Source organism: Perna viridis, chromosome 5 (assembly GCF_037379345.1).
Source record: "Perna viridis isolate PV_CMFRI_1.1 ecotype Kerala chromosome 5, ASM3737934v1, whole genome shotgun sequence".
Taxonomy (NCBI): Eukaryota; Metazoa; Mollusca; class Bivalvia; order Mytilida; family Mytilidae; genus Perna; species Perna viridis.
The window spans coordinates 11,627,938-11,641,250 of record NC_142449.1 but is presented as its reverse complement, the minus strand read 5'-3'; the positions used below and the strand labels follow the sequence as shown (position 1 = coordinate 11,641,250).

The following is a 13,313-nucleotide window of genomic DNA, read 5'->3' as shown; positions in this document are numbered from 1 at the left end:
AAGTTATAGTTTAATCTGCTATCTTTTGTGTATAAACCTTTTTATATCATCTTCCGTGTCGTTTGTATCTTTATCTAGTCATGTTCATTATTTGAGCTTTCTAATAATAAAATAATTTAATTTATTTATTTTAACAGCTGTAATAAATCAAAATAAATCAAGTGAATAATATAGGTTCCTTGGGTGATGCTCATGTGATGTTGATGGGGGGGGGCTGGCATTGTTTTCATAAGGACAGGAAAATTATAAATATTTTGGTCTCCACTACTTAGAAAATAATTTTAAAACATTTTTTCTGGTCATATTCTATTCAGGCTTTCAAGTGACTTTTTTGTAAAAAAAAAATAAGGGCTATTTTTAGGGCCAAATTCTTTAAAAAAAAAAATAGGGGCTAAATTTAGGATTTTTTAGGGCTTTTGACACAAAAATAAGGGATGACATTCTTTCTTTTTCAATTATTATACTAAAAGAAAAACAAGTTACTTACCACTGGCTAAAGACAACAATATAAAAGCTATTTACCAACCAAGAAGATCATGTCAGTGGCCATCAATAATTGTATTCAGCTAACTGCTAATAACCACCAAAATGTCTTCTGAGGTGTTTATTTGATCATAATATTCATTATCTGAATGTATACTAAGCTAGATTTCATTAATACAAACAATTTAAAGGGAAATTACTATCTAAAAATTTCAAAATAAGAAATTTCTCAACAAAAATAGGGCTTTTTTAAGGATTCTTCTGCTTTTATTAGGATAATTAGGGCTGCTTCTGAAAAATAAGGAAAATTAGGAAAATAAGGGCCCACTTGAAAGCCTGTCTATTGTATAATAATGTATCCATCCTATCGATCCATTCACTTACTTATACTTAATTAATTTAATGACTATGAATGACAACACCAGTGACATTGGCAGAAATACCAAAGCATAAAAATAACCCCCCCTCCCGTGACCTGGAAGGGTAAGTATGTACTGCTCTGCCAGTGACACTAGTATGTCACATCTCAAGTAAGTAAAATCCAGTAAGCGTCAAGTTTTGTGGGTGAAATTGTCAATCCCATAAAACGTGAAATCTACCAGACGATTTCGAGATAAAAATTCAATACAGGTCATATCACATTCTTATGACCACCATCAAACTATTGTAGTGGTGATATCAACAAAGGCTAAACATACCCATGTCTTTGAAACTAATAAAAAGTATCCTCACTCTTCAAAGAAAGTCTATGCAAAAATCACATGCACATCAGAAAAAGATAAACTGTTAAATAAGCTTGAAACTTCATAGCCTGGAAATAAAGGAAAGTGGTATGAATGGGAAACATCAAAACATGTTCAATACATGTGCAGAAGTATAGAAATCAGAAAACAGAATTTAACGAGACAGAAACTAAAAGACCAAATTAAATTGATTGAAAAAGGGAGACAATTTGATGTGAGAGCTAGGCACACTTATTGAATCAGAAATACATGAAGATAAAATAGTTATTTTATTTCTTTATTATTATAGTATTTGAACAAATGTAGCACTTGTATGAAAATATATTCAGTAAACAATTTATGTGTATCAACCTGAATTCTAACCTTCATTTAATTTATATATAATATTGTTTTCATGCTTGTTTATTCTTACATCTTTTTACATGTTTCTGAATGGTAGAGTTGAAATTCTTTACACTGACTTTTTTCCACTTTAAAGTAATAAAATGTATGAAAAATTCTGTAAATTTTTCCAACCATAAATTAGAAAACTTATATATATAATTTTTTTCCTAAAGAAATTACTTTTCTAAATAGTTTTATTTCATAAAACAACATAAAAACAATTCATTCACTGCCCAACTATCAAAGAAAATGGAATACTCCAGTAATCAACTCTTAAAATATGGAATACTCCAGTAATCAACTCTTAAAATATGGAATACTCCAGGAATCAACTCTTAAAATATATCTATTTGATTTAGGAGAGATCCAGAAATCTTAAAGGGGGGTCCGACCTCATTTAACATCTAATTTTCCATGATTAAAATTTTCCAATCAAATGGAGCAGAGTCAATACTGGAACCCCCTGGAATCACCACTAAGATCTGTTCATCGTAATGTAATTAAAACAAATGGTTTTAACATGGAATTTTATGTTTTGTATTTAAGAATGTAAATGTATTGCTGCATTTTAAAATATATATACATATTTACATATTTACAAAGTTTACATTTATGTAGAACGATTACATTATGATTTCTCTTTAAATATGGTCTATTTACAATATGTATAATGTATAAAATGTAATGTAAATTTGCCACAAATAAAAGACTTTTTCTATTAATACAACTATATTCAAGCTGTAAATAAATATACTTTTTTATGTACAAAATGTTTACATAAAACACATAAATTTAAAATAAGAAATCGCTTCAAATAGTGAAGAAAAAATATTTTAAAAGTCAAGAGACACAAATAAAAGCAGACTTAAAAAATACTTATATACTTCTGTAACATATTCTATTTCACTCCTGTTAGATAATATATTTATCTAAACAAAACAGTCTTTATTCAAGTACAGTTATAAAATGACTCTAAACTCAAGTAGAGAGTGTAATGGTTTAAAAATTACCTCTACATCCAAAATCATAAAAACAATTATGATTTTAGTGAGTTAATCATTAATAAGTGCAATACTTTAACCTAGCACCACAACAGCAGTAGAATTTTACAGTCACAGTGAAAGTAAAATAATTTAAACATGTACATGTAGGACTAAGATAACAAAGATTAGTGCATGTACTATTTTATAAAAATTATTATCAATGCTTTTACAAAAAAAGCAATACCTCACTGAAAAAGAAAATCAAGAATCACCCTATTTATCAAACTTGCTTTTACATGTATGTCAACACATAGAAATTGTACTTGTATATGTAGGTGATAGAATCTAATCATTATGCTAATGTAAATACACTGACTTGCTGGCCATTAAGAATATCATTAACATAAATATCTTAACAAATTAATACATTGTAGTAAAACAAATGAGTGTGAAATTTTAAAAATGTGTATATGTACAATGAAACAACAAAATGCAAAAGTTGGTTATCAGAAAAAGTTTTAGCACTATCATAAGAGGAAAATGGTGAAAAATAGACTTAATGTAGTACATGTATAAAAATTGATCATCATAGATATAAACAATCATAAAATAAGTCATTTCATTTGGTTTTATCTATAATAGGTTGGTTCAACAGGATGATTAAGTTCTGTACAATGCCATTTATATGGATGAAGTCATGGGTCAGGTTAAGATTCTATGTTTCTGCTGCCTCTACATGCTCTATCTGCTGCAAAACTCTAAAATTATAAAACAAATTGAGCGTAAAAATACAGAACATGTTTCACATTTATCAAAAATACTAACATAGATTAGAAGTAACCAGTTTACGGAGTATAAACAATGAAATAGATGTAATACTGAAATTGGCAAACTGTAGAAACACTAGCAAAAACAAAGGACAATGTAATTTCCAGTTATCAGCACAAAATGGCTTAAACATACCAGCTACTGAATAAAACAATGCATACATATGTAATACAGACAAAACCATCAAAATTCAATGCAATGTTCATGTAGAATTGAAATGTTACCTAAAAAAAGTGTTCATGCATAAATTCATTAAAATAATTTAATACACGTATCTTGGGATGGACCAATCCTCCTTGTCTATTTTGGATACAATCATGATAAATTCTCTTTTTTTGTAGTTTTTTTTTTTCAAACAAAGCAAGTACAACATATGATGACATGTATCCTCCTTATTTTTATAGATACAAAAATGTGTATACTTGGTATAGTAATGTTTGAATGACATTCTAAAACTAACATCTTACACAAACTAATGAAATCATTTATTCTGATACTTACAGCTGCCTCAGTTCAGCAATCTGTGAGTAGAGATCTTTATTGATATTTTCCTGTTCCTGTAACCTTGTCCTGAGATCTGATATTGTTTTATCTTGAGCCCTGATATGTTGAGCTTGTTGCATATTTTCTTCACATTTGTCCTCGTTCACTTTTTCTAACCGGGCAATTCTCTCACTGGTTTCACTCATTTGATATAAAAGTTCATCCTCTTTCATTTTCTGAATTTTCATCTGCATATCTTTACGTTCACAAAGTTCTGTGGTTTCTTTTAACTTTTGACGTAACAGTACATTGTCTTTCTTTAAATTACTGACCTTCTTATTTTTGTGTGTGTTTTCTGTCTGTAATGTACTGATGGTGTCATCTTTCTGTGTGTTTTCTGTCTGTAATGTACTGATGGTGTCATCTTTCTGTGTGTTTTCTGTGTGGAGTTGTGTGTTTTCTGTCTGTAATGTACTGATGGTGTCATCTTTCTGTGTGTTTTCTGTGTGGAGTTGTGTGTTTTCTGTCTGTAATGTACTGATGGTGTCATCTTTCTGTGTGTTTTCTGTCTGTAATGTACTGATGGTGTCATCTTTCTGTGTGTTTTCTGTCTGTAATGTACTGATGGTGTCATCTTTCTGTGTGTTTTCTGTCTGTAATGTACTGATGGTGTCATCTTTCTGTGTGTTTTCTGTCTGTAATGTACTGATGGTGTCATCTTTCTGTGTGTTTTCTGTCTGTAATGTACTGATGGTGTCATCTTTCTGTGTGTTTTCTGTCTGTAATGTACTGATGGTGTCATCTTTCTGTGTGTTTTCTGTCTGTAATGTACTGATGGTGTCATCTTTCTGTGTGTTTTCTGTCTGTAATGTACTGATGGTGTCATCTTTCTGTGTGTTTTCTGTGTGGAGTTGTGTGTTTTCTGTCTGTAATGTACTGATGGTGTCATCTTTCTGTGTGATTTCAATGCATAATTGCTTATTTTTTGTTTTCAATTCAACACATATGGTCTTTTGCTGTTCCACATCTCTCCTCAAATAAGAAATAACTCTGCCTTTCTGAGCTAAAACCCTATCCTTATTGCTATTGTCATCACTTAGCTGCCTAACATGCTGTACAAACTGTCTATTGCTTTGACACAATTGGTTATTAATTGCTTTGACTTGATCAACCTCCTCCTGAAGTGTACCAACATCCCCGACTAGAGTATCTATTTGTTGTTGTTGGTTTACACTGTTGTTTACAGCAAAGTCTAAAGCTATCTTAAGGTTGTTCTCTCTGTTAGCAAGCTGCTCTATGTTGGTGTCCTTCACTTCTAAGTCTGCCTTCATCTGGGCTGAAACATGATGACACAATTGTTATACAATCATTTCATACATCAGACATTGTACACAGACTATATGTACATGTAGTACATTCATCTGCTAACCATCATTCCTATATTTAAATTTTTATATTATTATATCTATACAGATTTGATTTAGTATCTCTTAACATTTCCTTGACTATTTGTTTTATTTATTTGTCATAGCATTATCAGCAACTAAAACCAGTTTTATTTGCCATGTTATACCATCTTAAGTTCATTAAGGTCAAATCTAAAGGAGAATTTTTAGTAAATTCTGTTAGAAAAATAAAAATACTTGTGTTGACATTTTTGTCTATGTTATCTATTACAAAACGTCTCTGTGTCAAAAACAAATGGGAGAAGTGAGCCCAAACAAGGAGGTTTTTGTTAATTTCTCCCTCTAGATATTCATCAGATGGTAGTTACTTGAAAGAGCATAAAACTAATACTTGTGAAGTGAGTTTGAAGTACCTAAAGAACGTTTCTTTTGTCGCCTACCTTCCCAATTCAGGATAAATACACGGAAATCATGAACAGATGGATGTCTCCCTGAATAATAAATTGAAATTTGGATAATACACATAGTTGGTTAATAAAGATAAAAATACAATTAAGCATAACAGTATTGTGTCTAAAAATATATCTTACCTAATTGACATAGTACATGTACATATATTTTTTATCAATACACAATAGTGACAGAATGAACATTTGAATTAGATCAACTTCGCAAATCAACTATAGTGTTTAGTAATAAATTTATATAATGTTTATAACCAAACCATATTGTCTAGTTCAAAACAGTAAGTATGTAATAAGAAAAATAAGGGCTAAAAAATATTAGACCCCATAAAACATATACAACATTTTTAACCCCGAAGTCAAAAGTTAAGAAAGTAAGGAATAAAGGCACTGTAAACCAACCCATTTTCTTGAGCAATTTATTTTGGAGAACTTCTTGAACAAGAAAAGAACATAAAATTATTGTCGCAAATGAATCTCTTTATGTTAGAATACTTCTTGAGGGAGTGTTAGATAAGAAATAAATATTAATGAAATTAGAATACATGCTAAATCATAAAAAAATTCCTTGAAAATACATTGGTTTACAGTAATCTTTAGTCAGGATTATCAATAAGACAGATTGTCTACATAAACTTACCAAACTTGGGGTAATACTCGTCATATGCAAGTTCTAAATCCTCGATTGAAAACCTCTCCGTTAGAAAAGCTTTAACTGAACACTGTTCTCCTTCGGACAACTGATGCCAGTCTAAAATACAATAGGTTCAGCAAAATAAAAGAAGGTTAAATAAATAAATGCATGTCATAGGTTTTCTATCAATTACATTGTATTTATATTTTATATACAGTGTGTGTATGGCTCCCATAAAAAATACATTCTCTTAAAACATGTTTAAATTTACTCCAAGATTAAGATGTTTTCAGTTCAAAAAACTTTTTGAGCTAGGATTTACAGCCAATTATCAATCAATATAATGCTGTATTAAAGCACATAATAATCAAAAATCAAAATACATGAAAAACAAAAGAAACCTTTCTTCCATGAAAAAAAAAAACAATACATGACATTGTGAACAAATAATACATCCTCATAACTTGGCCAAAATCATGTTTGACTTTTTCTTCGACTTGTGGCAACAGGTATAGGTAAGTCAAAAGAGAGAAGTATTAATCCAATCTTAACAGGTTGGTGAATTTCCAAAAGGTCTTTTCATGACATAAAAAATACTGTACTGAGAATACATTTTTGTATAAAGTTAGTTTTTGATTCAATGCTTCTTTTTGTACAAGTTAATATTATTTTTGTCTGACAGATATTAATGGTATTGTACATGTATTCCATTATTTAAAATTCATTTTGCATGTCAGGAAAGTCTTCATAATAAACCCAAAAGAAACATGAAGGTATATTTTGACTGGAATGACTTACCAACTATACACATACTCATGTATTTGCCACTTGACGAAGTTATGACATGTAGTACATTTGTAACACTCATATTTACCTGTCATTTTCTGCCAGACATCCCCATATCCAACAGGTGTTGTACTATGTATATGGATTGATGCTGAATTACAAGTACCATTTGGGTGTGGAAACTTTTCTATTAGAGTTTTTACATCATAGATATGCTCATAGTCTTTTGGTGGGTTTCCTATAATATAATGAACAAAGTGTCAGACTTTTTCACCCGCAAATCATATTTCTGTGTACAGGTTCATAGTTCATGTGTACAATTAAAACTGATCTAACAAATAGCTGCTGTGGCAATTGGTTCAGGGAATATAAAGTGTTAATTATAGCAGGAAACAATGTGATAGTTATTCGTAAAATTTATTGCCTTCATTAGCTAGTAAATGAAGTTGAAGTAAGCAGAAGTAGTTAAGGTGGAATACAAGAATATCAAATAGTATTTACACTGAACTGTAAACCAGTCTAACTCCAATAAATAATTGTTTTTCAATTCATCATGGAATGTTTCTATGGTGTATAATGGTCTTTTCAACCTTTTGAAATAGACAAGTTTAATAAATAAGTTAATCAACTTGTAATAAATTGTTCATCTTTATTGTAAATTGATAGTAACTAAAAGTGGATAGTATTCTCAACTTACATTTTTTCCTTTCTATGAAGAATAAAAATATAACTTCCCAATTGTCTTTCCAAATATCATGTTAGAAAATTAGGTAAAAACTAGAGATACTAAGAGTAGCCAAGAAGAGAATACTCCTGCTTCAAATCGAGTTAAATAAAAACTCAAGTTTGATTACCTCCCTTTGGAGTCTTTCAACAAAATTATATTACATCATGCACAAATGCATATGATGTTCAAACTTCCTTTAAATTTTCATAGAAATCCCTTGAGTGGTTAAGGAGGAGTTGCACTTGAGAGGCTTAAACATATAAAACCCCCTGAGTTGGATTAACCAACTTTTAAGAGTCCAACAACAGTAATTATATTCCATATGCACAACTACATAATTTTGATGCCCAATCTTCCTATAAATTTTCAGTAAAATCCTTAAAGCAGTTTAGGAGTTGTGCTTACAATATGGACAGGTAAACAGACAAGTTGACTCCAATACTGTGAAAGTATTAACTTTCGCTGGGTACTTATTTTCACTATTTTCATTGCAAATAGAAATGCATGAAAAATAGTATCCACCAAACTGATTTCTGAAACAATATAACGCTTCTCCTAATTATTTGATACCGCAAAAATTTATACCAGCAATTATGTTCACTTGACAGAGTCCACGAAAAATTAGCAACCACAAAAATTAATACTTTTACAGTATATCCCAAACTGTTTTCAGTGGTATAACTTATTATTACCACATACAGGTACAATAAAATGCTACATAGGACACAGCTTCATATGACCATACAGGTCAAACTCTTAACAGCAGAGAGAATATACACACACCATTCAAACTTGATATGGCTCTGAATTTTGATAGCAATAAATTGTATGACTGAGTTAGCCAGAATCACAGTGGACACTTTTTGGCCCTTAATTCTGAAATCTATGCAAGTCAGAACCCTCAAAATCAAACCCAGCCTTCTTCGGTGGTATTGAACCTCGTGATAAGAATTTATATACAATAACATCTCTGGAAAATGCTTGTTCCGGGCCATTTTTTTTATAATTCTTGAACAGCTCTAGTGACTAAGTCACAAATTCTTTTGTTGTATGGCACCTTGTGGTACGTTTCCATACAGATCTATCAGCTTTTAATTGGGTAGTAAGTTAAATGTCATGAAATGATTATTACAGACCTCTTTTAGGATTCTAACAGATGGCGCCATACATACCTGAAAATCAATACCAACCTCCTTTTGTGGTTTGGAACCTTGTAGTAAAATTGTATGATATCAAGACCCATTTAGTAATATTCATATTATCAAACAAAATCCAAGTGTCAAAGGACAGCAAGGATACTAACACAGACAAAGATGACAGTGTCATAGCATTATACCATCATAATAAATTAATAATTTACAGTAATAAAAAAATGTACAATGAACTACAACATGTACAGTCAAACCTCGGTAGCTCGAACTCCAAGGGACCATTGAAATGTGTTCGAGTTATCAGGAGTTGGAGAAATTGAAGTTCGAATATTTCCGGATTTTGTTCAAGTTTGACTATCGTTAGAAAGTTAGTAAGTTGTGTTAGTTTGTGTATCCTTTTCATTCGCTTTCGGAAGATGATGTTAATTTGTGGACATTAAAAATGTTGTGTTCGCTTTTAAAAACATTCAGATTTCGAGTTCCTTGGTCAATAATTTGTTTTTATCTGATTCTCTTTCATACTTTCATCATACCGACGTCAGAACATTCTCAAACTTTAATCAGTACTATGTAAAGATCAAAACTACCTAATTAGTGATGACTTAAGTATTACCTGTAATTAACTAAAATGACACGGACTAATGATAGGGTTTCAGTTTTTCACACCTATTATTATCCAAGCTCACAAAATGGCTGATGAATTCGAGTTAGTTTCTCTAAGATTTACTACCGAACGTACCGACTAGTCAGTTCGAGTGTTCGAGAAATCCATGGTTATTTATATTGATTATTTAGGAGAAAATTTTGGTACTTTGAATTGTGTTCGAGAAATCCAGGGTGTTTAAGCCATCCGAGTGAAGTTCGACTGTAACCTATATGCATATGTGTATAACAATGAGCATGTTGACTTGTAAGGTTGAGAATTTGAAGGGGATACACACTTCTTACATGCAATTACATTAATGGTGCATTACCTGTGAAAACCTCAATTACATTCTTTGTTGCTCTTGTCTTCTCTAAAGTTCTGTCTGAGCTGTCTTGTACAAAACCTGCACAACAAAAGTTAATTAAATTATGATTGCAAATTCCACTGAGTCTTTATTTTCAAATGTAAACAAGTAAAATAATAACAAAAACAAATTCAAAGTTCGCAAAAAAAGTTTCTGTACTTTTTGTCTATATGATATTTGAAGTTAAGTTTATTTATAGTACATGTAGCACTCCATCTACTTTACATGCAAATTGTGATTCATGGTTGGAAAGCCCATACTACATGTATATATATTATAATTTTTGATATTTTGTTTAAAATGTTATAGTAAACAGAAATAAACGTGTTTTTTTTTTATAAAACCCTCGTTTATACGAGCTAAAAAATGTATAAAATGTACTGTATGATTTTAAATTTAATAGAGACACATGTAGCTATGCAAATGACACTAAAAATACAATAGAAACTATTGGATTTTCAATGTGGACTATCTCCTATAAGCAGACAGACTGTAATGAATAATTATTCATTTCATCATAAATACTTACATGTATAGGAGAGTTCTGCATGATGTCATCACTTACCTGTGATTTGGTTTTGATTGGCAAAAAATCCATTGAATGGCATTGAGCATTAACTTTAAATGGTCATAACTTTTTCATTTTTTAAAGAAAATTGAAAAATCTTTTGGTTCCCTACATTGCCGATAAAACTCTTTTTATCGATGTGATTTTTAAATAAATATTCAGTAATTAGACTATTTAAGCATAATTTTTTTTAAATAATTTTTATTTGAAAATAGAGGTTTACATATAAATATCATTTCAAATTTATTTTTCAAGTAAAAAAGTTATGATTTCACATACAAAATATGAATTCTTTTATCTAATTGAAACATTTTACAGAACTAAAATTGGATATAAAATAACAAAGTTATAAAGTTTTGGAAATTGGTATTCTAATCATGAAATTGTTCATTATTTATTTGTTTACTTGCCAACCAATCTGACACTTAATGATATGAAAATTAGTGAATATGACATCACTAATGAGATTGCCGAACTCTCCTATAACGCAATTTAATAACAAAACTAAGATGTGTAGCCTTTTTGGGGTGTATCACATATCAGATTTAGCATTATTCTTACAAAGACTACTACAAAACAATTAACATTGTTATTGTACTGTTGTTTATAAAGAGATAAATATATTGTGAAGCATATTTGGAAATTGCTTTCTTGCAATAATACTAGCCAACACTGGAGCAGGAGAGTCAGTTAAGATGTACATGTACAAGAATTGTAAAACTATAATCTAACAAACATACATTATTATTAAATATTGTTCATGTACAATGCATGTTATGTATCATCATAGAGATGTTGCTGCTAAGTTATAAACAGGTTTAAGAAACACAAGCCATGCAAAATGCTAACTATATATACATTGTACTGTACATGAACATTTGTTTTTATGTTATGTGTATAAGTTATTCATTTTCGGTGAAGAGCTCAGGAGAGCTGATGTTTGTATGTTATAATCATGCCGAATCAAAATACAGTTTTTTACGTCTATGTCTAAGATCATTTAGTTTATATTGATTTTAAAGGAGGGTAATCAAGGGAACCAAAGTTATAGCAGTAAACAAAAGAATGTAATCCAGGGACAAAGACCAGACAAGGAAAACAGACATACACAACAAAGAACATAAGGTACAGTAACTAGAATCATACATACAAAGTAGCAAAAGCAAATGAGCAACTCAGACTCCACTAAAAACTCGGAGCATGGACCAGGTGCACCGGTAGGCTATGCATCCTCACCTTTTCTAGAACCATCCGTCGAGTTGCTCATAAAAAGTCAAGTCCGAGGAAGACAAACGAGGAAAGGAAAACTATGACTCATTGAATAAATCAGTTTTTATGGTGCAGATGGGTACACCATTACGATTCACAAGTTCATGATGACAACCATAAAACTTTTGTAGTGATGATTTCAATCTTGTAGCAACATAACCCTGTTCCAGAAGCCTATTTGTTCGAGTTCTAGTGCGATAAAAAAAATCTGCATAGTTTCTGCAAGCTCTTGCATAAACGTATGAGTTGTGATATGAACACTCCATATGCAGGTGCTAAAGGGATGTTGCCACAGATGAAAGGAGAGTTGACAATTCTGAATGAAAAGCCATCACGTTTGTTCATTAAAAATTCCAGCATTTTGTAAATATCTTCCTCTGTATATTTGGAAGATGATTTGGAATTATTTCTTACAAAGTATGAGGAATCTCTATCAAAAATTGTATATTTGTACCTAGGTGTATCATCTTTTTTGGAAAAACAACGATGTATAATGTTTTCAAGTTGGGACTTTAACTGAGTATGGGGAATAGAAGTAGACAGTGTTGAAAAATGATAGGTTTTAATGCTATTATATTCAGATAATGGTCTTGAACTGATTGTATACACACAGACAAATGCTACAAAAAATTAAGTGTAATGTTGCAGTGTTCTCCACTAGAAACTTACACTATCTGGTTGCATATCATGTACATGAATAATATTTACATTGCATAGGAAAAGTGTACAAAATAGAAGAAACAACGTCAAGTTGGCACTTAATAAACTGATTCAGGTGTAAAGATATGCTTTCCTGGGTTGAACAATAATTGACAAGGAGTTTGTTGCTTCAAGTAATCATTTTTTAATATAACTTATTCAGAATAAATTGATTTTATGCAGCGATATGGGATTTATGTTGTATTTTGTATAAATATTATAAACAAACCAGCATGGGAAGCCATCTTGTCAACATTGATTAGTAACGCCATCTGTCGGTCGCGCGGAAATGGTGGTTTTTTAACCTGGATTGTCTCTCTTAGATTTTAAAATTGTTGACCCGAAAAACAAAGATATAAATATTATAATAATGATCAAACAATTGTCTACGGATACCATACATAGACACTAAAACAGTTTTTTCTTATTATTATAATCCTGTTTTTCAGGAGGGGTATTCTATGACAAGCCAAAGTGGACAAAAACAATGAATTTCTAATATTAAAAAAACTTTTTTTCTAATATTAGAAAATGAATTTGTAATATTAGAAAATCAGTCACATTTTTTTAATATTACAAAATGAATTTCTAATATTAGAAAATGGTCATCGAATACCACAAATCCATTTTCTAAAAAAGTGTTTTGTGATATAAGAAATCTAATTTGTAATATTAAAAAAATCATTTTTTTAATA

General features: G+C 30.5%; 1 protein-coding gene across 3 annotated transcripts; it reads right to left on the bottom strand.

The window, feature by feature from the left end:
• Nucleotides 1–1,476: 1,476 nt before the first annotated feature.
• Nucleotides 1,477–12,913, bottom strand: LOC148616031 (uncharacterized). 3 transcript variants are annotated; one of them, XM_088582665.1, is made up of 8 exons: nucleotides 12,848–12,913; nucleotides 10,047–10,121; nucleotides 7,283–7,432; nucleotides 6,415–6,525; nucleotides 5,724–5,801; nucleotides 4,354–5,240; nucleotides 3,923–4,248; nucleotides 1,477–3,351 (listed from the first exon to the last, which is right to left on the bottom strand). In XM_088582665.1, exons 1-8 carry the CDS (start codon nucleotides 12,888–12,890, stop codon nucleotides 3,309–3,311), a joined length of 1,713 nt encoding a protein of 570 aa, XP_088438791.1. In that variant the 5' UTR covers nucleotides 12,891–12,913; the 3' UTR covers nucleotides 1,477–3,308. The 3 variants fall into 3 exon arrangements, with proteins under 3 accessions (XP_088438791.1, XP_088438788.1, XP_088438789.1); XM_088582662.1 differs by having other exon boundaries at nucleotides 3,923–5,240; XM_088582663.1 differs by having other exon boundaries at nucleotides 3,923–5,240; nucleotides 5,751–5,801.
• Between the last annotated feature and the right edge of the window lie 400 nt (nucleotides 12,914–13,313).

Excerpts from the sequence above, each read along its gene's own strand:
- LOC148616031 (XM_088582662.1), bottom strand. The coding sequence starts at position 12,890 with ATGGCGTTACTAATCAATGTTGACAAGATGGCTTCCCATGCTG. Across the intron at positions 10,122-12,847 it reads CAAGATGGCTTCCCATGCTG|GTTTTGTACAAGACAGCTCA; the intron begins GTTTGTTTATAA and ends TTTGTTGTGCAG. Across the intron at positions 3,352-3,922 it reads ATTGCTGAACTGAGGCAGCT|AGTTTTGCAGCAGATAGAGC; the intron begins GTAAGTATCAGA and ends TTATAATTTTAG.